Source organism: Equus caballus, chromosome 19 (genome assembly GCF_041296265.1).
Source record: "Equus caballus isolate H_3958 breed thoroughbred chromosome 19, TB-T2T, whole genome shotgun sequence".
In the NCBI taxonomy this organism is placed as follows: Eukaryota; Metazoa; Chordata; class Mammalia; order Perissodactyla; family Equidae; genus Equus; species Equus caballus.
Genome location: NC_091702.1, coordinates 37,704,014 through 37,731,993, shown reverse-complemented (window position 1 = coordinate 37,731,993; position 27,980 = coordinate 37,704,014). Strand labels below are relative to the sequence as shown.

The 27,980-nt window shown below is 39.1% G+C and overlaps 1 protein-coding gene across 3 annotated transcripts in view; it reads left to right on the top strand.

The window, feature by feature from the left end:
* Positions 1 to 27,980, top strand: part of P3H2 (prolyl 3-hydroxylase 2) — a 153,681-nt gene that overhangs the window by 28,684 nt on the left and 97,017 nt on the right. The window contains exon 1 of one of the 3 annotated variants that reach the window (XM_070243480.1): positions 20,212 to 20,323. The exons of the other annotated variants lie outside the window; for them this stretch is intronic. Coding sequence (XP_070099581.1) covers positions 20,318 to 20,323 — 6 coding nt within the window. The 5' untranslated portion in view covers positions 20,212 to 20,317. Of the gene's footprint in view, positions 1 to 20,211; positions 20,324 to 27,980 lie in introns of those variants that run through there. 3 annotated transcript variants of the gene reach the window in all.

The following is a 27,980-nucleotide window of genomic DNA, read 5'->3' as shown; positions in this document are numbered from 1 at the left end:
TTGATGGTTTCCTTTGTTGTGCAGAAGCTTTTTAGTTTGATGTAGTCCCATTTGTTCATTTTTTCTTTTGTTTCCCTTGCCCGGTCAGACATGGGACTTGAAAATATGCTGCTCAGACCAATGTCATAGAGCGTACTACCTATGTTTTCTTCTAGAAGTCTCATGGTTTCGGGTCTTACATTCAAGTCTTTAATCCATTTTGAGTTGATTTTTGTGTATGGTGTAAGGGAATGGTCTACTTTCATTCTTTTGCATGTGGCTGTCCAGTTTTCCCAACACCATTTATTGAAGAGACTCTCCTTTCTCTATTGTATGCTCTTGGCTTCCTTGTCGAATATTAGCTGTCCATAAACGTGTGGGTTTACTTCTGGGCTCTCAATTTTGTTCCATTGATCTGTGTGTCTGTTTTTGTGCCAGTACCATGCTGTTTTGGTTACTATGGCTTTGTAGCATAATTTGAAATCAGGGAGTGTGATACCTCCAGCTTTGTTCTTTTTTCTCAGGAATCCTTTGGCTATTCGGGGTCTTCTGTTGTTCCATATAAATTTTAGGATTCTTTGTTCTATTTCTGTGAAAAATGTTGTTGGAACTTTGATAGGGATTGCGTTGAATCTGTAGATTGCTTTAGGAAGTATGGACATTTTAACAATGTTAATTCTTCCAATCCAAGAGCACGGAATATCTTTCCATTTCTTTGTGTCTTCTTCGATTTCTTTCAACAATGTTTTATAGTTTTTGGTGTACAGATCTTTCACCTCTTTCGTTAAGTTTATTCCTAGGTATTTTATTCTTTTTGTTGCAATTGTCAATGGGATTGTATTCTTAATTTCTTTCTCTGCTACTTCGTTGTTAGTGTAATAGCCATTCTAACAGATGTGAGGTGATATCACATAGTGCTTTTGATTTGCATTTCCTTGATGGTTAGTGATGTTGAGACCTGTAGGCTGTCTGTATGCCCTCTTTGGAAAAATATCTGTTTAGATCCTTTGCCCATTTTTGATTGAACTCTTTGGATTTTTTTGCTATTGAGTTGTATGAGTTATTTATGTATTTTGGATATTAATTCCTTATCAGATATATAATTTGAAAATGTTTTCTCCCATTCGGTAGTTGTCTGTTTTTGTTGTGGAAAAATATTTTTATAGCGGTAAATGCAGCATGTTGTAGAATATGTATAGGAAGGAATTTGTTCTACCTGGTGGCATTTATAAAGCTGTGACCTTATAAGAGGAGGTGACTTTAACTGGGTCTGAGTAGATGGGTAAGAGTTGGCAGGGTTTTTAGGATAGAGTCAATAGCATGGATTAACATATAGGGGTTGCAGATTTACTTGCTACTACTCATATGTGCAAATAAGTTAAAGCTTATGCTCCCTGACAGATCTAATCTCCCTCACAAGCTTCTGTCCTACTGAGCAGTGGGCCAGTGGCTGGGCTGTGGAGAGCGACTTTAACTTGCCAATTAATGACATCTCATCCCCTTCTGGTTTTGTCTGTTTTGAATGGCTCAATCTTTTTGGGAACATGCTGTCTTTCAGATTTCTTCTCTTTTCTTCCTGCTCCTTTCTAAGATAGTAGAATTTCTTTCTGGGTATTTTGAGAGGGTTTATGTGACTTCTTGGTAGCAGGGAAGATTTGTCCAGATCCTCATGGAGTCGTCTGGGTCTGGCGCCTGAACTGGCACCCACTGAGATGGAATTAGTCCACTTGACCTTTTGGGGAGAAGAATTCAGATTCATGATTCCCCTAGTCCTAACCATTTATGAAACTGTGAAATCTTACACTCTGCAATCTCATTGCATGACCTAAGCCCTCTGCACAAGCATGATTGTATTAATTCTGAAGTTTCTCCTGTGTAAGCAGGAGTACTGGATTCCCTTCAGGCTGTGTGCAGGCAGAGGAAACCAGGAGGGCTGCTGCAAATTGGGAGGTAGAAAGAAGGGCTAGGTATTTGGAGGCCAGCAGTGCCCCCAGGGGACACCCAGGGAAGCCCACACCTCAGGCTATGGTACTTAGATTCTTTCGTGTAGATATCTAGTTCTTTCTTTCTCCAGAAGGGTCCACTCTGAGCTGCCCATCCTCTTTACTCATCCAGGGAGGAATTATTCAGTGACACCAATTAGGAGACTCTGTGTGAGAGATAATGAAGTGCTAAAATAAGACAGTGACTTCGAGGAATAAGAGGAGACAGTGGGTTCAAGATGTGTTAGGAAGGTTCGAGTCAAACAGCTTTAGTTTGAACTGGGGCATGTGTAGTTGAAGATGACGTCAATATTTGTTGCTTGGATGATGGTGTAGTTAGTGAGGCCATCAGTCAAAATAAGCGGTATAGAGTTATGAGTTTGGGAATGAATTTAGTGAGGCCGGTTTTGGTAATTGTCTTAGTCCATTCAAACCACTGTAACAGAATACCATAGACTGATCGACTTATAAACAACAGAAATTTGTGTCTCACAGTTCTGGAGGCTGGGAAGTCCAAGATCAAGGCACTGGCAGATTCTGAGTCTGGTGAGAGCTTGCTTCCGGGTTCTTACACTACTGTCTTTTTGCTATGTCCTCACATCGTGGAAGTAGTGAGGGAGTTCTCTGGAATCTCTTTTGTAAGAGCATTAATCCCATTCACGAGGGCTCCACTCTCATGATGTAATCACTTCCCAAAGGCCTTTCCTTCAAATATCATCATATTGGGGATTGGGTTTCAACATATGAATTTTCTTTGGAGACACCTTCAGTCTTCAGCAGTAATGAAGAATTAATTTTATTTCAATCATTTTAGTATACTTTGCTGTACTCAATAGAACATTCTCATCTCTCTTTGCCTGTCCAGTGAAAGGTGTCACTGTGGCAATTTAAGAATCAGACCATTACATATTATTAATTTTGTGAAATTAGTAGGAATACATGAAAGTGTAGATTTTCAAATTTGAGACCTAAGTAAGGTAAGGAGGAAGTTATCAACAAAGTTAAAATACACCACATTTTCATGGTCTATGTTAATGAGTGGAGGGGGACATTCACAAACATATTAAACATGCCAATAATTCAAAAGTCAATTTTGTACATAAATGTTAGTATTTTCTCTCTCTAGGTTTTCTAATCTGTTTCAAACAAAAGGTTAAAAGTAATTGCTGTTGAACAATGAAAAATATGCTACAACAGGGAAGAATGTAGTCAGCTCCAATAAGAGTAAGAATTCTAAAGAGTCATTCATTTACAAGAAGTGTGATTAATCTATTAGACTGTGTGGAGCTGCAAGTGATTAGGTAATTTGTGCAGGCACTCATCTAGCAATTGGGAAGTCAGTCATTTTCCTGCTGTGACAACACTTCTCCATTGAAAAGGTTGTATATTTAACCACATATATCCACAGACTTGTAGCATCTCATGGGGTTAGCTATCTTTAAGTATATCTGTATCAACAAACATAGGCATGTCATCATTTTCATCTTCTTGGTTATCATACATACACTAAAATCCCTCAACAGGAACAGCAGACATCACAAATGACTGCGTCACTCAACAATGCTGTGCAGCAGAAAGAGCACCAGGTTCTAGCTCCTTCTCCTCCCCTTGATTTACTGTGACCCCGATAAAGTCATGGTGCTTCTCTGGGCCTCAGTTGTTACATCTGTGAAATGAGAGTTTCACCAGGAGCTCCATAAGAATAATCCATATCCACTTCCCAAACAAAGGTCCTTAAATCGAGCCTGCATACACTCTCTAATTCAAGATCTGAGATTAATGTAATTCTAATTTTTTCTCCAAAAACTCCATAGGTTTTTTTTTTTAATCTCAATAAAAACTGAGATAGGTATTGAGTCTGTCATAGGATTGAGGAGACCGCAGCTCAGAAAGTTCAATTGAGAGAAGATTGGAGCTGAGGTTTGTCTGACCCCAAAGCTTGTGTGTTTTGCATTGTTTCATATTGTCTCATTAAAGGAAAAATAAAGATATAGAATAAAGGCATTTCATAGAGTTGGCATATTTTTATATATTAATTTATTTTAACATTTGATAGGATTTTGAAACTGCAAGACCATTTGATCAGAATCACAATTTTACTTTTAGCCTCTATGATTTACTCTTTTATTACATTGGCATTTGGCTTTTATAGAGTCTTCACAGTTGGGCTTCTCTCCTTGCCCAGTATACTTTAGGGCTTATAAATAATGTGAACGAAGATGAAAGGTATGTTTTCTGGCCAAGAGATGGAGAAAATTAAGACAACTTTCTGGATGATTTAGACACAAAATAATACTGTTTATGTTTTAGATGATGTAAAATGCTGTTAAATGCTGTTTTAAATGATGGCAAAGGCTGGTTAAAAAAATCATCCCATTAATTGCCATTTGTATTCCCTTTGTTAGCAGAGACCTCTTATTTATGTCATCTTCGTATTTTGAAGCTTGTTAGCTGCAAACATATTGAGGAGGTTTTGGGGTAGGTAAAGGATAGAGGAAGTGAATGGGCAAGAGTTATTCAAGAATTCTAGCTGTGCGTACAGTATGCGTGGTGTACACCATCAGCTCATTTGAGTCCTGACCTCATGGATTGATTCAAATCCTGATTCTGCCTTTTAATAGATGTTTGACCTGAGCTGAGTCACTGAGGGAACATGTCACTCCTCAAATCACCTTCTCATTGACAACTCAAGTTGCTTTGACAAATATCTTTTGAATTTGAGACGATTACTTTTTTTCAAAATAATGAGTATGGAGCACATTAAACAGGCTCTTAACCTATTAATTTTTGCTACAATGAAACATCCAAATTCCCATTTAAAAAATCCAACCAAGTTTGTGATTATTATTTATTTGTTCATTTTTGAATAAGCTAGTTACTTTAGCTGAACACAGCTGCAGGCCCAGTCGGAGCCACAAGGCAGGATTCTCTTGTATGGAGCTCACCGTTCCTCTTGGGTGCAACTGGCAAAAGGGAAAAAGGTGTGATGTTAATAGGAAATGTTTCTGAAGGGCTATCTATGATTTGAGAATGGGTTAGATGTCTATGGGTTCCTAGGGATTTTTTACACTCAGTTAATTTTGGAAAGAACTTTTATTTAGAGCCACTCTTATGCCTGTGATGAGGCAGGCTACACCACAATTACACATTTTTAGAAGGCAGGATTCTTTGACGACAGATGTAATTTCTACCCCTCATTTTTCCCCAGTTAAGAGATTGCCATTTCAAATCCTTTGAAAATGGTTTGATTCTTTTTGCACATGCATATTTTGTTCAGTTTTGAGGAAATTTATGTAGGCTGTAGTTTTTAGTGGAAAAGAACACACCAGGGAGTTAAGTCCTTTTCCTTATCCAAAATAGAAAGGGCGTAGGTTTTTTTCCTTTGATGTGGATCAGACACACCTCCTCCCTGACACTTCTGGTGACTCGTGTTCCCTGCTGTTCAGGCTTCACCAAGAGCATTCATCCTTTTCCCTGTCTTTCCCTTAAAATAGATATTTTACATTTCTCAGGTCAAATGTGATCTTGGATACATCATGTTGAAGGAAGACTGCAAATTATTTTCATAATTGAGTTTTCAAAACTTCAGAAAATAAATTTTATCATAAGAGAAAGAGCTGGACACCCTTATTAGCCGCTTGGTTTTTTTTTTTTTTTTAAGATTGGCCCTGAGCTAACAAATGTTTCCAGTCTTCCTCTTTTTTTCCCCTCCCCAAAGCCCCAGTACACAGCTATATATCCAAGTTGTAGGTCATTCTAGTTCCTCCTTGTGGGATGCTGCCACAGCATGGCTTGGTGAGCAATGTGTAGGTCTGCGCCCAACATCCAAACCTGTGAACCCCGGGCCAGCAAAGCGGGCACGCAAACTTAACCTCTCAGCCATGGAGCTGGCCCCATGCTGCTTGGTTTTGATGACTTTGGGGGAATGCAGATCAATTTCATGATTCTCTGCATCATGGGATTCTGGTTATATATATGCATTCACTGATTTAAACTTGGGGTATTATGTTCTTTAACTAAAATAAGATTATAGTAAAATTTTAATTTTCATTAAAAAATATGTACATGTGTGTAATCTCTTCTGGAAAGTGATTTTCCATTTTCCCTTATTATTGATAATAGTGGTAATTAATCATTCTTGAGTATTTACTCTATGCAAAGCGCTCTGCTAAGCACATCTCCTCCTTGAGAAATTCATTTATTCTTCATAAGAATCCTGAGATAGGCATTATTATTATCATTATTATTCTCTTTTTATAGATGAAGAAACCAAGACTACCTCTGCGTATTCATTCAATTAGAAGAAGGCAAATTCAGCACTCTCATCCAGGTTCATCTCACAAGGTCAATGTTTCGGCCAGTAATTTGTTTAGCTTTGTCAGCTGAATGCCTTGAGTCTCACGTCTCAGAAAATATTAGCAATTTGGAACATTTTTGTACCTGTGAACTGTAGTTTTGTTAGAATGAGTAGCTGAATATTGTCATATTGTTCTTCCTACTGTCCCAATCCTATGATTGACTCTTTGAGTCACTTCACCTTTTCTGCATTTCATATTATAACTTAGTGTATGTTCTAAAGTTGTTAGTTTAAAGTAGATTTCTCATTTTAATATTTTGAGCAAAATAATGCAGTGGAAAGCAATGATACCTAGGTCAGACAGAGAAACAATGCTGGCAGGTGTATCATAGTGACTCTCTTGCAGATGAGACTGATGGGCTTAGGAAAGCATCCTTTGTTCTCGTTCTCTCAAGGCCAAAGAGGAGAAAATGGCCAAACTGGGTAGTAGTTCACTTTAGGAATCAGACTCATTTCTCTGAAAAAATTTGAAGGCCTTTCCCCTTTTTCAAATCACTCTTTTTCTTTCTGTTTATATTCAATTTCGGTTTTATAAAGATGTAACATACAGCTCAATGTAGGAAGTCCTTATGTTATTCTACTTATCTTGGGGTCTATGGTAGAATGAAGCTATATTTTTTACGTATTAATGACACACTAAAGTAAGAAATATAAGTCAGATAAGAAAATGTTAACGACTTCCACTTAAATGTATATTATTACAATCTCTTTTTATTTCTAGTCTTTTATGTGTCAAAGTACTTTATATATATGAACTTATAATAATAATAAATGGTGTCCTAAAACATATAAAGGTTTTGTAGTTTACAGATTGATTTTTATTTATCACATTATTTGATAATTTCTATAGCTCTATGAAAAAGACTGGAATATTTAGGCTTTTCGTATTATGCAGGTGAAGAAACTGAGGCACAGAAGTGCCAACTGTTTGCTTGGAGTCACTGTAAGCATCAGATAGTCTAAATGGGTGTGAATGTTAGCCGCAGCTGTAAGCATGTAATCTAAATGCTGAACTTCTTTTGAAGTAAATTATTGTCTGTGTAAGAATGAAACATCAACCTGTTTCTTTTTATTTAATTAAGAGGTTCTAGAAGATGTCTATGTATTCAACAGATGGAAGGCCATTATTTTTACTTCATTCTCCCTTATTTATCCATCACAGAAGTTGCCTAGAAAGCGAGTCTTTTTGTTTTTTTAAAGTGATTTTCCCCTCAAGTTTTGTAGAGACCACCAATAGTGGGGGTTAGGAAAATTGCTCAATTGTCATTCTTTTCCAGCTTAGCCAACAAAATCATCTGGGGACAATGAGATACAGACTAAAACTCTTGTCATGATACCCAAGGTCCTTCACACAATGTGGCCTTGCTTACTTTGCAACTTCATGCCCACTGCTTGTGCCCACATCTTATTCTCCAGCGCCAATCAAAATCTTTGTGTTACCTGAATTCGTCATGCTCGCTCACATATATGCGAGTTTATCCATGCTCTTCTTTTTGCCTGTCAGGCCTTAACACCTGAACTGATTCTTGAGACTGTGTACACACTTCCCTAACCTGTCCATGCCTTTGAATTCTCATACTACTTGTTTTTTCTGCCTTTGCTCTAAGTGTAATATATAACCTGCCTTTCCCTACTGTATTATAGTAACAGTGAAGTTATTTATTGAATAGTTTATAGTCTAAACACTGTCCTAATCACTTTTCATACATTATTTCAATGACCTATTATAAATCTCTGAAATTGATATTGATACCCTCCTCCACCCTTGGATGAGGAAACGGGGCACTAGTGGATTGGCTGTCTAGGTCATACACTTAGTAGATGACAGACACTCTTTTAAATTCAGACCCGTCTGCTTTAAAGCCAAGGCTTTTTACCGTTAAAACATACTGCCTCAAGTCAGTGAATGAAGAAAGGGGAGGTTCAATGTCTCATTCATTTCTGTATACCAGTTCCTAGCTCGATGTATGGTATTGCTGGATACTGAATTAAGAAGATAGAAAGTGTGATGCAAACTGGGCAGTGTCTTTCTGGGTCTTGGGACATTGAGTAGACTCTCAATCTCAGGAAGATCAGTTCTTAAGGTGTTATGAGCTATGGGCCTATATCTAAAAGGATGCTGCCAAATAATTTCCTCCTAAAAATAAGATTTAAATTTATGTGTTGCTCATTTGTGCTTACATGTATTAACTCAGTTCTCACAATAGTCCTTTGTGGTAGGTACTATTATCCCCTACTTTACAAACATGATTTGCTGAGACACAGACAGGTTAAGTTGATGTCCATAGTTACAAAGCTAGTGAATGCCTGAGCTAGGACTTGAGCATGGCAGACATTTGGGCTCCAGAGCCCATACCCCCAACCACTGTGCATACGGCCTCCAAGCAAACAGTCCTCTCATGCTCCTGCACCTCTCAGCAAGGGACCCAATGAAGCTGTCTGAGCGCTCTTACACCCTTTGACTAGGAACATTAATACACACATACTGGTTTCTTTGCTGCTTGCCTGGAAGACCAAAGTCTTAATTTGCAGGTAGAAAATGACGATTTTATAAAGAATAAATAAAAGAAAACAAATGAAAAGTTTGGGTATATAATCAGAGCTGAGCCTATTTTTTCTTATCTATGAAATTAAGAGTGAGAATAGTAACACTTGAAATTGCTATAGCCCTTTCTAGTTTGTGAAAACATATGCCATTTGGTCTTAATATATGCTTTCCTGTCTCATGGAGCTGTTGCTGCTTCTATCTCCTTTGCTGGATTATAAAACTCCCTCTACATAATTCCCCCTAATCACTTGTCTTTCGCAGGTGGTAATGAATGATGGTTGACCTGGATAATACAAGAGGAAACAACAACAGCTCCATTTATTGAGATCCTATTAGGTGCCAAATGATTGTCACACATTTCCTAGTTTAATAGTAGTAATCATATTAGTTTTAATCAAACATCATAAATGCAATCAAAACTGCCAAAATGAGCAGCTTCATAGCCTTGACTACTGAATTTCTTCCATCTTTCAACAAGTGTTTATCTAAAGGTTGCCAAATTCTAGAACCTATTCTAAGCAGTTAGATGCAATGATAATTTAATTTAAAAAACAAAACAAAACATGATCTCGGATTCATGGAGCTTACAGTCCAGGGACTTTGAGGGCTAGCATGTTCCTCTCCCCCGTAGGTATTTATCCACCTTGCCTCCCTCCAAAATCCAGTTGTACTTTGTTATCTCTTGAGGAAGAGGATGGCGAGGATTTAGAGCAGCTGCCCATCAGTGCTTCCTTGTTATCTTGAACTACGTTGGAGGCGATTGGAAGGGCCCTTGATTGATTTGCCTTGGCCCAACAGGAGCAGTTTGGAGCCATCTGAAAATTGTTAGATTTAATGACATTTTGCTTGTCCTGGTCTCATGTTCTCCATCGGTTGCAATCAGGACTCTCCTTAGGCCCCTGGAAGGCTCTGGTTAGACTTGAAATTTGGATGATGAAAAGTTCCAGTCCTGTCATGATAGGAGCTTTGATCTTAAGTGAATAATGACTGATTTTCTCTTCTTAAATATGTATCTAAAGGACATTTTCTCTGCTTATTGTTAAAATTAATACAGTTAATGTAATAACTAACATCTATGTAGCCGTTATTGTTTCAAAACCCTTTATCATTCATTGTATCTTTTGAGTCTCACAGTAACACTATGGGAGGGGGTGCCATCTCCCTTTTACATGGTGAGGTAAAGAGGCATTCCTAAATTCACCACTAGATAAGAGGCAATCCATGCTTTTTGAACTAGAGAATATTGCCATTACTCAGGACAGATTTCAAGACCATTCTGTTTGTTGGTGAATGTGTGTGTGTGTGTATTTGTGTGAGAGACAGAGAAGACATTAGAGAAAAGGGGAGAGAGAAACCTAGGATGAGAGGGAAAAAATTCAATCTCAGTTGGTTTTCCAGATCTGAATCCAGACCTCCGACCCTTTGGATGGCATAGAAGGTTTTTGGTTTGTCTGGACAGAGGATGAGAGAAGGACAACCGTGAAAAAGAGCCAATTGCTACAGATGACTAGGCAGAGAAAATGTTCGGCGTTGCTAGGAGACAAGTTTTGCTGTCAGGCTCAGGAATGAGAACATGTCGGATGGAGGGCACTGGGCTGGAATTTGTGTTTGACACAAACTGTTGAATCACGCATGCCGGTGAGACTGAGTCAGAATCAAACAGAGCTAAAAACAGTCAAGAAAGTTTTCCTACCTCTTTTTTGTTTTCTTTCTTTTTTTATTTTTAATTTTTTTCACATACAAACTCCTAATTAAAGATTCAGTGGTGGATATGGGATGCTTAGAAATTTTTAGTACCACCCTGAAGTAGATGGTTTTAAACCACCATTCAGAATGAGAAACCCTTTCTCCAAAAATAGTAAGCCCAAGGGGAGTTTTAACTTGCTAGTCTTTAGAGTTCCTCTAAGGTAGTCGAAAGTATTGATCAAATGAATCATCATGACTGAGTTAAAGTCAAGATTCTTTGTACTGTTTACAAGAGAAAACAGAGTGGTGTGTCCTTACCTGGCCTCGAAAGACCTTATTACTGATCTCTGTGCTTGCACTGAGCAGCTGGTGCAGGCTTGGGCATGTCATTTTTCTCTATGGGTTTCCTTTTTCTCAGATAAATGAGGCCAGAATTATGGATTACAATACCTTGTGAAATACTCAGCTTTATTTGATTCCAGGACCACAGACAGGTGTCATCAAGCTGGATCGACTTGGGTCACAGGGTAAACCTGGAGAGGGAGGCTATGTGGCTCGGTACGCGGGCGCTCTAACTTTGCTGGAGCCGTGATGGAAGCTGCCTCATCTTTGTATGATTAAGGTAGCACGTCACTCAATTTAAGAATTGCCCAGCATTCCATTTCCTAGAGCCAGGAAAGAGCTTCACAGAATTTTCTGGCTTTTGATACTTTATGGTCAAGCACATTCTCTTTCTTGTCAAGATTCCAGGAAGCAGGGAGCACTTGGCTCTTCAAATCCAGAGTGTGCTCCTGCCAAGGCAAATAAATATCTCAAAATTAAGGACACTTGTCCTTAATTGCTTCAGTCTTAAGATATATATATAATTTCACATCTTAAAATGGCCAGAAGCCAGCACTGCTGACAGTGAAGGTTGAGCCCAGGAAAAAACAGACCCGAAGTTGTCCCAAAAATATGACCTGAATAGATGAAATACAAATCTGCTCAGTTCACATCTAATACTTTACAGAGCAACAGTTTATGTTGCCATGAGCAGTACAAGGCAGAGCTGTGTTTAAATTTCCCTGGAGGATTGTCCTGGAGAGTTAGCTGATACATCTTCAGAAGAAGTACTTTAGGGAAGTTTGTGAATCATTCTCAGGTACAGATACTGTCTTATTCTTTAATATCAAATCTGTAATCGTTTCTATATGGGATAAAAAGTCTGATTGCCTTAGCATGGAATTCAAGGCTTTTAGGATCTGATCTGTCTTATCTTTCAGCCTGATCCTTTCTAGGTACCATAAGTTGCAACCAAATCTCTCTCCTACTTCTCTCTTCCTTGGTACCTTTCCCCTTCATCTCCACATGTCTAAATCCTACCCTTTTGCCAACGACCTTCTCCAATATTCTATCTTTCAGGAAGCTTTCTCTGGCCCCCGTGGTTTGGAAGACTGCTCTCCCTACCCAGAAATCCTCTGAGGTTTTGTGCGCATCCCTCTTAGTACATTTGTTGTGTTCTGACTTGCTTGAAGCTACTTGTTTCGAGTTCTAGTCTTCTCTTCATGACTAGGCTAAGAGCTCCTTGAGAACAGGGTTCCTGTCTGTTTTATCTCTGTGTTAGTTACAGCATCACCCACATTACCCACTAATAAGGGATAGTGGAGACGAAGAACGATAACTGAAGGCAGGGGTTTGTCAGGTGTCCTCCTTCAGGGGAAGTGGAGAGCAGCACTACGCAAATAGAGGGCACATCCCCTCTAACCAAGAGGGAATGTTTGAAAAGGAAGTGAGTATAGGCAGAGGTGTTCTGTTTGTCCAAGGGTTTGAATGTCTGTGCATACTCCTCTGTCTATTGGGCTTTCAGATCTTTCCTTTCTTTATTTTATTTTTATAATGGATTAAAGGGAACTGAGAGCATGCGTGAGGAATGAGATAAAAAAAACATGAAACAAATAGTTGATAACCGAAAGAGATTACATTGTGTTTCAAAAAATTAAGAGATCTCTTTCTCTTTACAGAGAAGCCTTTAGTGTAAGATTATAAATTTGGAATCATAGTGTCTTAGATTTTGATTCAGACTCATTGAAATAAATGAGATTTTAAGGTTAAGTGGCCCAATTGCACTTTACTAATGAATAAATTGAGACAGTACAAGATCAAATTATTTAGAGTCACATAGCTTTTCATGAAGACTCAAGAGTAAAATCCAGGTGTCCTGACTTGTAGATCAAATGTCCTGTCTTTTGATCATGCAAGAGTCTTGCTTAATCTAATGATAAATCATGTGCTTCATGATCTGCTTCCATAGCTGATCCTTTTGCAAGAAAGTCAACTGCCCTCAAAAGCATTCTTTGTAAGTCTTGTTTATCATTTAAAAAATTCAGGCAAAGTACATACAGCTGCAGACATGATTCACCAAACAGTCTTATTTGTAGCTTATTTGAGGTATGGCCTTATTTCAAAAAGATCAAAAGTCTTTGGTTGCACTCGAACTGTCAGTTTTCATTATTGCAAGCTTTTCTTCCTTCAGCACACATTTACTGGGTATCCAGACACCACTGCACTAGTGGCTTTGAAAAAGAAATTCAGTTGCCATCAGCCAAGCCTTAGAAATGCTGGCCCTATTTGTTTTCATCCTGCTTTCCCACTTCCATTGACCACCCTGCAGTTTCTGGGCACACTGCTGTCATCGTCCTTCAGTCATGCTCACCAGAGCTACTGTGGCAGCCATAGTTTCCAGGTCACATGTCAGAAAGCATTCTAGGCCTTCTTGGTTGATGATCCTCATACCATATGTGCTCCAGCATGCCTGTTGCTGATAAGCTCAGACTTGCCTGGAAGTTAAAACAGGCAGATATTTTGTGGTTCATTGTGAGAAATAAGGTTTTATTGGGGCTTCCCAACAGTGAAATGATGTCTGACCCGTTGTATTTCTTATCCGTAGCTCTAAAGAAGTGGGATTTGGCGAGAGTTTGGAGTAAATGATTTCTCGGGTTTCCTTCTAGCTTTGTTGCAAATCTGTAACAAGCAAGATAGGGGTCAATGGCTGGACTTGTTTTTAATCTTTTTTAATTGAAGTATAGCATACCTACAGAAAAGTGCAACAAAAAAGTGCAATAAAAAAGTGCATAGCTTATAAGTCATAAAATGTGCATCCATTTAATGAAGACTATTTACTATCACCTGCCATCCATTCAAAACTCCAAATGAGATATATCTGTTCATTAGTGCCAAATTCTGATGATCAATGTTTTCATAAGGTTGATTACAAGCTACTGTTTATATTATCTACGTATATATCATGTGATTTTGTTTTTACTATTTGCAGAGTGATATAAATGCAGTTTAAAAATAGTGTGGGAAGATATTAACTCTGATATGAAATTGTTACAATAATGGTTCAAGAATAATATTTACTTTTTCTGGAATAATACTTGTCCATTGTATATAATTTGCAAGTACAGAGAAGAAATCTAAGTAATCAATACTCAGTCAGCATCACCACCAGACCTAACCATTCATAACAGCTTAATGTTTACCATTTCAGATACATAAATGCCACTTGTACATGTATATTTAAACAACATTTGGATCATATTGTGCATTTGTTCTGTAACTTTTTAAATTAAAAATATATAAAATGAAGCCTCTTACAATTTTAAATGGCTGTAGTGTAACTGTTCTATGGATGTCTTGTAATCTATTTAACAAATACCTGCTCTACTATTTGAGCTGTGTAAAGTGTTGCACTCTCGTATATATTGCTCAATGCTCATTATTGTATTTAAATACTTATTTCTTATTTCATTAAAGTATATTTCTAGGAATAGAATTGCTGGATCAAATAGTATGCACACTTTAAGACATTTGATGTATATTGCCGAATCATCCTTTAGAAAGTCGGTACCACTTAATGCTCTAAACAGCAGTGGCTGATAATCTGTTTTCTAGAACCACTGCCAACTTTCTAGATTATACTTCAAAAAAGGAAACAATTACAATTTGATGGATAAAAAGAATTCATCTTGCCTTAATAATTCATTTTTGATTAACAGTATGAGAAATATTTAAAAATGTTTATTGATCATTGTTCATGTCTTTTGTCCATTTTACTGAGATATTGATTATTTTTTATTGCTATATAGGATTTACTGTATAAGGATATTAATCCTGCACGTGTTTTTTCCTAGTCATCGTTGTCCCTTAAATTATCACCCAAACCCAGATCTCGGATCAGCAGATTTACCCCGAACTAATTTGAAATAAATCCTAAATACTAGAAAAGTAAATTCTCTTTTTCATCACTCTCAGATGACTCTTTCACATGTGCAACTGTTTCTTTTTGAGTTCAACATGTGTACGTCTAGAAAGCCCCGTGATTCGTACAAGAAGATGGTGACTATGATCTTTCCTGGAATGCAAAGTAGTGAAACAGCCCAATGGTGCTTTTAAAATTCTCACTGGAATAATTTGGAACAAATGAAATTATCCTATTTTTAACTTTTCTAATAAAAATTCATAGGGCTATCTACCAATACTTGCTCATTGATTAATATAATGCAGAATTAATTAGGAATTATAGAAGTAGACTGGATTTACATGTCCCCTAGAACTACAAGCAGATCTAACTGGTTTGCCAGGAAAGAACTTAGTGAATATTTTAAGTTTAATTCAATGCATGTGCTAGATGACAGATTCCTATTAGAGACTGGTACTGAAAAGCCTGTTTATTGTGGTTTTTAATAGGAGATTTCAAAATCAATGTAGGCACTTTGAAGGATACTTATTTCAGCAATCATCTAATAAACATTTAGATACTGTCTGAATGCTTAAAACAAACCATGGCATGGGACTTTGCTTGGTTCATCAATTTCAGGGCAAATATGTCATCCTGGAACATGTTGTCATTTATTGAGAAATTTAGGTACTTCAGATTTGATGACTCTCTTGGAAGCTAGTGGAAAAATGTTCTAGAAGCCAGCATTGAAGCCAAGATTATCTTGCTTTCTAAACTTTCTCTAATAAATTATTTTCCATGATTTAATCTATCCTGCTTTTAGATCAGTCAAAAAGACCTTTTGGGGGGCCCATCCTGTGGCCAAGTGGTTAAAGTTTTGCACGCTCTGCTTTGGCGGCCCAGGGTTCACTGGTTTGGATCCCCAGGGGAGACCTACTCCACTCAATCAGCCATGCTGTGGAGCCATCCCATATACAAAGTAGAGGAAAATTGGCACAGATATAAGCTCAGCATTAATCTTCCTCAAGCAAAAAAAAAAAAAAAAGAAGAAGAAAGGAGGATTGGCAACGGATCTTAGCTCAGGGTGAATCATCCTCACAAAAAGAAAAAAAAGAAAAAAGACCTTTTAAATCATTTAAAAAGTCTATGCATGGTATGGTTATGATGTTCTGCTCTGGTCAGCTTAAAGATGAACATTTTGGACCCAATTAACAGGAGTTAATGAAGTGAGAGCAACACATAAGCGTGAAACATGAAGCTGTAGCAAGAGGCTGGAATTTGAGGCTAGTTTGAGGTAATGGAAATGTCTGCTTCAGGCAGACAATGTGCTTTTACTAAAGATAGCTTTTTGAGAAGACTGGCTGCTAATATGGATTGTTAGTGCTTAGAGTGTTTAATGTGGGAAGGGGAAATGGCTATATAGACAGTTGAGATTTATTGTCCTATGAGCTCTTGCCTCCTTGCTGTAACTGTAAGCACTCCTTCCTTGAGTGGGGTGTTCCTCATTACAGCTCTTAATTTTTCTGGACAAGAAAAGAATGGGCAGCATGACTAAGAGAAGTCCCTGCATAGTCTTTCAGAGGACACATTCAATTTTTGTACCGTCAGGAACACACTTGCCAATCCTAGAATTCAGCTACCCCAAATGCAAGACAAGAAAGTTGAACCAGATACTTTCTAGAATCCCTTCTCCATCTTTTGATGTACTATTACTTCTCAGGAAACGAGGTAGATGGCATCAGATGAAAACAATCTCATCTTCTCACCATCAATTCCACTAACCCACTAGCTTCTCTAGGTAACTAGATACTGCTGCTTCTCTCCTATCTCAATGATAATAATAATAATGATATTGTTATTATATGAAATAAAATATATCTCTAAGTAAGATCAATATGAGATCAAGATTTTTGACTGGTACTGTGGATCTAGCCTGTTTCCTCTAGCCTTCCAAATAATTTCATGCTTGCAATTATCCTTTTGTTCTCCTGCATCGTCAGTTTCTCCATAGCTATTGGATGATTGCCATCAGCTTACAAACATACTTTATTTCACCCATCTTAAAACAAGTAAGACACCTTTGGCCTCACTTTTCCTCCATTATCACAACTTTGAAAACTTGTCTGTACCTGGTGTCTCTACTCGTCTCCCCCGATTTTCTCCACAACTCATACAAATTGGATTTCCTTCTACACCACTGCCCTGAAATGATACTCTTGAATGTCCCTGGTGGTTTGCACCTTGCTTGGACCAATGATCAGTTCTCTGCCTTCAGCATTCTTGCCCTCTCAACAGTATTCCACTCTCATGACATTGTGTCTTTGAACCCTTCCTTCTCTAGGGGTCCTTTCCCTCATTCTTGCTAGATTTCCTTCTATTTAACTAGCTGTTTTCTATCTCCTTTGTTAGTTCTTCTTCTTCTACTGGACCTCTGAATGTTGGAGTGCCTGGACATTTTAGTCACTGAAGAGACAGGGAGAATTGTAACACAGGAGGATGAAGACTGTGAGGAGGATTGGGAAAGGAGGGAAAGTGAACATGTTATAAATTTCACAAAGGAGTTCCGTTTGGCTGGAACTTAGGATAGATGAAGAGGAGATTTATTTATGGAAGGAGCTTAAAATGTCCTATCAAATATATATTATTTGCTCTGAGACTATGAAAGATTTCTAGGGATTGTGAACGCTCAGTTTTTTCTAGCCCTGAAATTGGTGAAAAGTCAAAGGAGTCAGTGAGGTCGGTGAGCTTATTAGGCCTCATATTGAAGGTAGCAATTTCCTTTTATTGGAAACCAAAATTTTAGCAGTGTCCCAGAAGGGAAACCAAGAGTGTGTCACCATAGACTTTCTTGTTCTTCTTGGTATACTTTCTCCAAAGGGTGCTCTAGGGTCTGGAGCCAAACCACATGGAGGCTGACATTCATTCCTTAAATCCCAAAATATTCAGGGAGCTTCTACTGTGTGGAAGGCACTGATGGGCGAGGCTGTCCTGGATAAATATGCCGGAGAATAGAATTTTTGTTGGAACTGATTAAATGCCAACTATGAAGATGCTGACCTCATTAATATGAAGTGTTGTTTTCCATGGTTTCTCAGGATACCACTGGGCATGAGATGGTATATATAGCAAGAGTTTAGAGAGTCATAATAGGGGATTAAATCTGGTTGTGCTTTGTTTTTTAATATTTGCAACTTTATAAAATAAAAGTCTTTGAAATTATACTTTAATTTCAACTTTCTGGCTGCAAAAGCATCAATATGTAGGAGAACTGGAAATTACTGAAAAAGAAGAAAATATACAGTATGTGGATCAATAAATAGTCTCTCCACTGAGCAGAATAGGTGACCTGTGTAAGTGATAAGCGTTTTCACTCAGGAAATTGCAACTTTGGCTTTTATAAAACTGCCCTGTCTACACCTGCATCTTCATTCAGGAATATTGCATTGGTAAATTGAGCTAGCAGTAGTTTTTGAAAGAAAACTAATCTCCTAGATAGGGTTACCCTAAGTGGCTTCGCCAGGTCCTTAAGAATGTTGAAAAATAGGAAACTGTTCAGTTTTGACATCACTTAGACTTTGGAGTGACCCAATTTATCAAATCTGGAATTTTTAAGACCCAACAACTTTTGTATTAGAAATAGAGAGGGAGAGAACATCTCACCAATATCTATATGTGTCCATTGGGCTGAGAACACCCCCACGTGGCCAGACCACTAGGGGATCTACAGAGTGACCTTTGGGGTCAAGGTATCTGGAGTCTAGATTAATATAACTCTGGCTGTTGTAAAAGAGGAACTCCTAAAGCTCAGTGAAACAATAAAATGCATTTCTCATATAAAGTCCAAGCGGTGATGGGTGGTGGGGGGGGTGTACTGCTCCTCTGCCATCTTCAACAAATGGCTTCCAAGGTCATCCTGAGTATTAACATTGGTCAGCTGTTTGTAGAGGAGGGAAGCGAGAGAGAGTGCAGGATTTCATGGGAGGTTATGGGCCAGGCCTTGAAATGGCATATAGCACCTACATCCATATTCTATTATCTATGTCAGTCTTGCAGTCACAATTAATGCATAGGGGCTGGGAAATATGCTCTAGTTCTGTGCCCAGGATGAAAGGGAAGCAGGATTACTGGACAATCAGTCTCTGAAATACTGACGTTGCCTGCACTGATCCTGGGAGAGACTTGATTCCTCAGTGGGGACTGTGCGCTCCTCGAGACCCTGGGCATTTTGCATTCTGGCACAAGCGGCTTTTAGGCAGAGAGTGCTCCAATCCCAGGGAGTCAGCCTACCAGAAACCAGAGCCCAGACTCTCTATACAAAAGCAGGCTTGACTTTGACGATGCAATTAGCTGGACAGCCCAGTCTTCTGTTTGTGCCTAATGAGCCTGCATTACATTTTGGATTTGTTCTGTGTCCAAAGCTTTGGTCTGTATCTGAAGCCTGGCTGGCACAAAACAGGAAGGCTTACCTTATGTCCTTTGACAGGTCATCCTGTTCCTTCCTGCTTCCAGGAACATGCTCAAGACACCGTGTTAATTTAGGGGGGATTTACAAAACTATACAGAATTATCAAATTTTATCATTTTAAAGTGTGGGAATCTTTGTTTTTATAAATATATACATTTAGTTGATCACCACAATGAAGCCTGGGGCTGTGCCAGTTATTGCTCTGTACCTGTTCCTGGTGCCCATCAGAGTGCCTAACATACTCTGAGTCTACATAAAAGTAGGTTAAATAAGGGGCTGGCCCAGTGGCATAGCAGTTGAGTTCAAACGTTCCACTTTGGCGGCCTGGGGTTCGCTGTTTTGGAACCTGGGCATACACCTGTGCACTGCTTATCAAGCCATGCTGTGGCAGGCGTCCCACATATAAAATAAAGGAAGATGGGCACAGATGTTAGCTCAGGGCCAGTCTTCCTCAGCAAAAAGAGGATTGGTGGCAGATGTTAGCACAGGGCTAATCTTCCTCAAAACAAACAAACAAAAGGTTAAATAAATAAATACATAGGTGAGTGCAGAGAGACTGGAAATGTATATGAGATGTTAATTGTATTTATATCGAGTTACAAAATATCCCCCTACTTGAACCTGTCAGCTCTATCCTATCAATATTCTTATCCTCATGATCCAGTAGGTCCACCCTGTATTGCCCTGTCTCCTGACTCACTCCTCAGAAAGGATGCAAAACAAAATGACCTAATTGTGTCCTAGAATTTTGTTATTGAGAATGCTTATTCTAAAATTATTTTGTTTTAATTTTTTATTTAGGGTTGATTTAAATTTAACTGTTTAATTAGACATTTAGTTAACTCTAACATCTTAAATCTAACTCATCACAAAAAGAGAATGGAGGCGCCTCAATTTCTCTCCTTATAGAAAACAGTTCAGAAATTAGCTGCTTGTTTTAAGGTCTCTGCCTCTGTCTTCCCTTTTCTTTCCTTGCAGATCTTGGGTGACGGCTTGAGTTCCAGAGGCAGCTCAGTGAGTCTCTGCTGGTCATCACACAGGCTTCCCTCCAAGAATAATATGAGCTGTAATATCAACAAGCATGACAGTGAGTGGGAGGGGACTTGGACACATTTGTATGTGGCTGAGCACCATGAGTGGAAACTTAATTGGAGCACTGGTATTTGAATCTCTGACAAAGCACATACCTGGTATTTAATAGAACATTAAATATGCAAACAGAGCCTTTCAAATTTAAAAATGCAGAACGGCAGTCTGGCAACAACTGCAGATAGGACTTTTAAAAATAATTTTTTTACCAAGCAGTGTGTGGTGCAGTTGTTTTGTTTACAGAGAACCATTAGTCCTGCAATCTGTATCTAATATGATTGCCAATGCATTGACCAGAGCAAGAGTTTGGTGAAATGCCTCTGTCCCAAGAACATTTGCTTGCGCCTTTGGCGTCCTGGCAAGTAGGGTTCTGTGCTCAGGCATGGAAGTGATTAATTCCGAGTTTCTCCATGTCAAACTTACTGTTTACATTTTAATAATCCCCGGCTCATGCTATCTGCAGACTATTTATCACTGACTAACTAGAAGCAGCCTGTCCTCTCCCAGTAGCTGCATTCCACACATGGCCCATTTTTCAAAGATTATGAAGCAATTTGTAAAGGTAGAACTGTTAACTTTAAAGTAAAACATCTAAGGAACCATTTGTTGGAGAATTTGGTTTGGGCCCAATACACTGGCTTGCTAGAAGAATAGCTTGGCATAGCTTCTTGAAATAAGTAAAGAATTTGGTAATGGAAGCTCAGAACTAAACATAAACAAAGTTGTCTAAGAGGGTTTGTACATGGCTCCTAACTACTGCCTGCCTCCACACTCTTACTCTTGCATCTAATTCTGGTGTTATCTCTGGTATTCTCTTCTCATCAGGTCACTACTTCAGGGATTTGCTCCCAGTTGAAGTCCTTGGTGACGATTGGTGCAGATATAAGAGATATTTGTATTGATGGGGGAAGAAAGCGTTTACTTTGAAGCAAGATGTTATTACTAGCCCCATTTTACAGATGTTAAAACCAGGGGCACAGAGAGATTAACTTGCCTGAGGCCACATAGCTAGTAACTGGGAGAGCTGGGATTTTAATACAAGCAGTCTAGCTTTGCTTTTAAAGTGCAATATTCATACATGATAATAGTGCTGGGGTTATTATTAATCAATAAGTATTGATTAGAAACCTGTTAAGCCCATAACATGCAAGTATAGATACTCTACGTTCAGTGATAGAGCAATGGGTCCATGGGGTTTCAGTTATTAGAGCTGGTTCTTGAGAGTGAGACATTATTTTATTTATTTATTCAATTTGAATTTGCTAAATGGGGCTATTCCATGCAAGGCACTTTGAGACTGGAGAGTTCAATAAAACAATGTTTTCATCAAGGATTATGGCAGGAAGGGATATGATGTGTCTTATACATCTGATTATGGCATAAGGCACAGAATTAGTAAGTGCCAAAAGACAAGTAAACATAAGGAGCTATGAGATTCACAAGGAAAGAGGTGGGTTGCAGGGAACAGAGAAGGGTTTGAGATCAAAGAGATAGTATTCCAGTTGAATTTTGAAGGCTGAGTGGCATGATTGATGTAGGATGTCTGTGATGAGGGATGAAGGACATTGCAGGCAGCTGGGGGAGAATCTTGGAGGAAAGAGTATAATTCTGCTTGTTACACATTGAGGGTTAGAGGTATGCTGAGATTGGAAAAGGAAGTTGGCATATCACAGAGGACTTTGAGGAGAAAGAAAGCCCATCTGTCATTTATTAAATACCTGATATATACCAGGCATTTTATATGCTTTGTCTCGTGTAATTCTCACAACTGCAAATTGTTGTTTTCTTTGTTCTACCGTAGAAAAAACTGAAACCTAGACAGACTAAGGAAGTTGCCCAAGGTCAACTGGAAATATACTAGGATTTGAATCCAAGCTTGCATGGATCCTAACATATGTTTTTTCCTTTCCATCATGCTCTGTTTTTTCTGAAGGCAATGAAGAATGCTTAAAGATTTCTTGGACAATACGTTGTAAGTGGCACCAATTTGCCTGATGAGTGGGAGGCAGGCAAGACTAAGAGGTGCTGATAGCGTCAAGCAGAGCACTGCTAGGGGAATGGAGAATAAGAAATGGTTGACAGGATGCTGTGGAATTAAACTCTGAGAGGTTTAGTATCATTTAGGGTTTGCCACAGTGTGGAAGGAGGAGTTGGTAAACAGAAACCAGGGGACCTATTTCTATCTCTGAATTTTGTGGTTAAACTCACATTCATCCCCATCATCCTGCTGCTGATCTTTGTAATTCCTGACCTTTCTTGAGCCATTGTCCTCACTTCTACTTTTTCACCAGAGTTTTTATTAAAAACATAGAACCATATGCACTGAATAAAATCTAGCCATAAGCTCCTGGCATCCACCTTTTAATGGAATGTGTGTTCTTATGGGACATTGGTTTTCCCTCAGTTGAGACTAGTATGCCATAAATTCCCGACACACGTGCTCCATGAATGCTGTCTTGAGGCCCAGGGGAAAGAAACTGGAGGAGCATTCTCAGGCAGACAGTTGCGGGGGAAGTAAGAAGAAGGAGAGGAGGGAGAGAAGATGTTTTAATTTTGTTTTTGATTCCAGCTCAATCTTACTTTATAAATGCCCCATGGTCAGAAACAATAGCATTAACTGTGCCAAGAGCCCTAAGGTCAGGAATGAAGCAGGCTCTTTGTGTTCCATAAGGGTAATCACCATAAAGTAAACCATGTAGTCATTCCTGCTATTCTTACTCTCCTTTTCCCTACGTTTCTATCATGCTAATAGTGGATTTTGGTTTACAATCCACTCTTATTTCTCTAAGGTTTTTATTATCAGATTCACCCGTTTATGAGACAGTGGAACAAAATAGCACCAAATTATAGTTTGATGTGAAATCTTTGCTTTGTCCCTTGGGGATATGCTTCATCTCAGGAAGTAGAGATCATAGTCTAAGTTAGGCTATTGTGACTAAGATACAGTATATCGTTCAGTTACTTAAAAACAGAGAAGTGATGACTTGATCAAAAGCATGGTAACTACTGAAAAAAATGTATCTATACCAGTTGGAATTAGAGCAAGTGAGAGGGAAATACTTCCATGAGTCACTGACTGTTTAAAATATCCAGGAAATTTTTCGCTTAAGTTTGATTTGGCATTCATGGTCCTTCTAATTCCCACAAAATTATTATGTGAGCTTGAATAGATTTTGTGTTCACTAGTAACTTTTAGAAACTTGGCAGCTTTGGCTGTTGAGTGAGTTACAAGTTAGATATAAACTTCCTTACAAATCTTAAGCGTAATTTAAAAATAGATGCCCTAGGTTAGGATTTGGCAATATACTTTATTAGTAGTGGGTAGATACTGTATTTTTCTTATAGTGACTTCTTTCCCTTAGCCTCCAGGCATTTTAGGAACCTCTAAAACAGCGGATTTTAGTAAATTTGTTGCCTCCCTCTAAAGGCTGCTTAAGGGCAAAATTTCCAGCTATTTGTTGCAAAACCCAGGTATTTCTCAGGCATTGGATTAAATTTTTAAAAATCTTCAAATAAATATGTTGGAAATTTTTAAGTGACTTATATAAAGCCAGTTTTTTAAAAGAAAATTAAGATTATTTCTTGAATTTCTGTTTCATTAACCTGTCATATCTGATAAAAATTTCTTATCTTTTCTCTTAAAAATGGAACAATACCTATTACGGTTTCCCAGTGTAACTTACTTCGAATCATGATGGTGCTCCTTGGCCTTGCAAAATCTCAGATTTTGAGCAGAAAGCTCACTTCTACAGTCATTGTGAAAAGCAAGAAGTGAGTTAGGCTTGTGAGCAAGAGTGTGCTATGAAGAGAGCATGACTAGGACTCTTCTAGGATACTAAGGAAAGTTCAAGAATATATTTGTTCTTGTCCCTTAGTTGGCATTCAGTTTTTCTTTCACATCCTAAAAAGCTACCAGAACAAGGAGGCCAGCATTAGTGGAAGGTGGCAAGAGTCATTGGAGGGTGTGGGCAGATCCAGTGGCTGTGAATAGTCTGGAGGTGGAGTAGAGCAGTGAACTAAGGATATAATGACGGATAGGAAAATATCACTTTTCCCGATTCTCAAAATTCATAGTTTTCTCATTCCCTTGGTCTTTGCTTCTTTCAAGATGACAGTATGGCTAGGGATGCAGGGGAGGGAAGGGCCTCCATGACTGAAGCCAGTGCTTTCCAATTTTCCATCCTCCAGTGTTGGATGACAATTATATGCTTTTCATGCTGCCTGGTGCAGCTGTGCTGGGAGTGCCGCTGTCCAGTCCAGCTGCTTTGGGAGTCCATTGCTTGTGAAGATTGTCTTTCTGCAATACATTTGCCAAACACATACTGAGCACCTACTATGTGCACCAGATTTATAAAAGTGTAGAGTACACCGACCTGCTGCTCAAGGGAGGCACAATCAGTGGGGAAGACAGACACGAATAGATAATTGTGCTATTGTGGCACAGGTTGGGGGATAATAGAGGCGTGCCCACAGGGCTACAGAAACACATGGAGGGAGCCACTGCAGCCTTGCCAGCTGCCATGAAGCAGGAGCTGCCTGTCTGAGCCTGCTTCCTCTCTGGTCCAGCCTTTGTCCAAGAGAAGTCCTGGGTACCGGGAGGCAATCCAGAAAGGTGGTTGTCACAGGAGAACTTCCACAATTGGATGTGTCTTGTTGGTAGCTAGTAAGAATGACCTCCTTCCCCAATCCATTAAGCTAATAGGACAGCAGGGGAAGAAGGAAGCCGCGCTTGTCACTACAAAGATTCTCCAGCAATAGCCAGTTGATTTCTGAACAAAATCTGGCCTCTGTTGGTGAGTTTCTTTTGTGTGGGCGCCTTCTCTGGTCTTTTCCCAACATCCATTTGATGTCAGGGACAGGACCCTGTGATCCTTTGCACAGGGTTAAAATAACAGCTGTAGCTCAAGTGAAGGTTGAATTTCCTAACCTTTTTGCATCCTCCATGTAACTTGCTCTCTGCATCAACAAAGCAGGGGGTCATTCTCCTCCAGCTTCCAGCATGTTGTTGAACCTGTCAAGGCAATTCAGTCTTTTTTGCTCTTTAAGTTGATAGAAACATGTCACCCTTTCCATTTTTGGGCATTCCCCTTCTTCCTGTCACTCTCCCTCTGTTATCAAGTTGTTTCTAGCATTCCTGCGACCATGTACTCCCCATTCCATCTCAGAACTTTGACCCATGTTTGAAACTCCAAGCTTGTGTCTCTTGCACTTCCTGTGGATCCCAGCAGTTTTTGCCTTGTTTCAGGGTATACACTTACCTCTCGGGGGGTCATCAGTACCCATTATCTTAACTGGGAGGTTAAAAAATTGATCCATAAGAAATTTGATAAATGCTACTTACCTGTACACAGGAGAGTATAGCTTATCGCCCTCTTATTGGAAAAGGACTAGGTCTTCAACAAGCCAGTTAACAGACATGGACTAAAATCTCCTCTGTACAAGGCATTGTGCTGGCCCCTTAAGGATACATATAGAAGAATATGCACTCTTCCATATTACGTTAACTCAGGAGCTACTGAGGTGATCTTGGGAATTTCCATTCTGCCTCTTGCACTCTTTGTTTGGTGGGGGGTGGAGGGATCCTGAGGGGACAGCCTTTCATCCTGTTTTTGATCTGCCCCAGCTGCTTCTCAGTCTCTGCTACCCCCATCTTCCACAGCCTGTTCCCAAATTCTTTTTTCATTTCCGGTTATTTCAGGCTGAAGGTCAACTATGCTTTAGTGCTGGCAGTGACTAAGAAAGAGAAGGGAAGAGGAGAGAGGAACCCCTAATGGTGACCCTCCTCATCTTCTTTCCACTCAGAAAGTAGGTTTGTACCACCAAATACTTTTTCCATTCCTTCATCTTTCTCTTCACCCTCATGTTTCTGTGGGAAGATGCTCTTAGTAGCCAAAGTTTATTTTTTTACTGAAATATTGATGAATTTAAAATTCTGCCTAAGACAAAGACCTCAAACCACACTATCTCTATGTGTCCCACCATCTGGCAACTTTCTTTGAATGTTGTTTCCTACAGGAGGATCCTGTGAGGTAAAGTATGGGAGTTTCTTTCTTCCTTCTCAGGCTCCACATCGTTAACCTAGATAGATACCTACACAAAACCCCTAAAGGACCGAGTGCTTGCTTCAGATGGAGGAGTGATGCAGACCTCTGTTCTTAGGGAACAAGAGAAGGGAATAGCCCTGACGGAAGGGAGACCTCAGGAAAGAGCTGTGAGAGGGAGCAAAGAGTTCATCTGGGTCTGACTAGGGATCAGAATTAGTGGGTTTCAGATATTTCCCCAGGGACTTAGCTTCCTCTGTCTCTTACCTCTAACCCTGAAAACCAGTGCTTCTCAAATTTCCATGTGCATACAAATCACCTGGGCCATTTTATTAAAATATGGTTTCAATCAGTAGGTCAGGGGTGGAGCCTGAGATTAGCATTTCTAACAAGTTCCCAGGTGATGCCTTTGCTTCTGGTCTGAGGATCACACTTTGTGTAACAAGACTCTGAACTACCCATCACTGTGTAAAGGGAAACAGGATAAGAAGATACTTCATGTTAAACTTTACAGATTTCTCAAAATTGATTTATGGGTAGTGCTAAATTCCATCTCTTTTTCTTCCGGTTCCCCTCTTCCCCCTCCTCCCTTGTCTGAACGTTGGCAGCAGCTTCATCAGTCCTCTCTGCTATAAATGAACCCAAGTTACCCTGTGATGAGGTCACATTTTCCAAAGACTTGTTTCTAGTCTGTGGTGAAGGGGGAGGGTCTGTCTGAGCAGTTGAGGCCTGGGAAGTGTAGCTTGTGTAAGACAGAGCAGAGTCCAGGCAGAGCGTGGATTTGAGGACATTCCCTAGGCAGAGGAAGTGGGGAGGCCTGAACAGCTGCGTGTGCTTTTCTAATCCAGGCTCCCAGACTTATGGAAATGGACAGCCCTGGCATGTTTAAGACATCCTAGTGAGCTGCAGCTAGGAAAAAGTCTCTATCATTTCTCTTGGTACTGAGAAGCTTAATTAGAGTTGAAGACTCTTAAAGAAGGATGAATTAACCGAGATTATTATCCACACCTTCTTGAAATTGAGTTCCCTATAGATACAGCCTTTCAGAAATAGAGTCCCAATGTCAAATATACTGAAGAAAATGAGACTGAGTAAAGATTTACCAAAATTTATTTGCAAAGATTCTAGTTGATATTACATATTTTTTCATATTTATTAAGCACCATCATTATGACCTTGTTTGATGTTAGTTGCCGTCTTAGAGAACCCATCTCCAAACATAGCCACACTGGGATTAGGCCTTCAACGTTTGATTTTGGGGAGGGGGAGCATGAACGTTCAGTCCACAACACAGGTAAACACACAAATAATACCCAATTACGAAGTGCGGTACATGCCAAGAAAGAAGAAGGTAGGGGCTCCTTTTAGGGCTATATTCCATGGAATTGCTTTATAAAGATTACTTTTATTATTTTCCGAAAATATAAATTGGTAAAGCCAGGAGAATAAAATTGAGAATGATATTGTGTTCTGTATTCCCTTTTGGTACACAGAGTCTATTTTATTCATACTTGCTTCAATGCCCACATAATAATCTTTGTCTTTCTTCAAGAGAATATGATCGTTTTGTGAAATATAACTATGACCATTGCCTGACTCTTGAAATGTAATTAG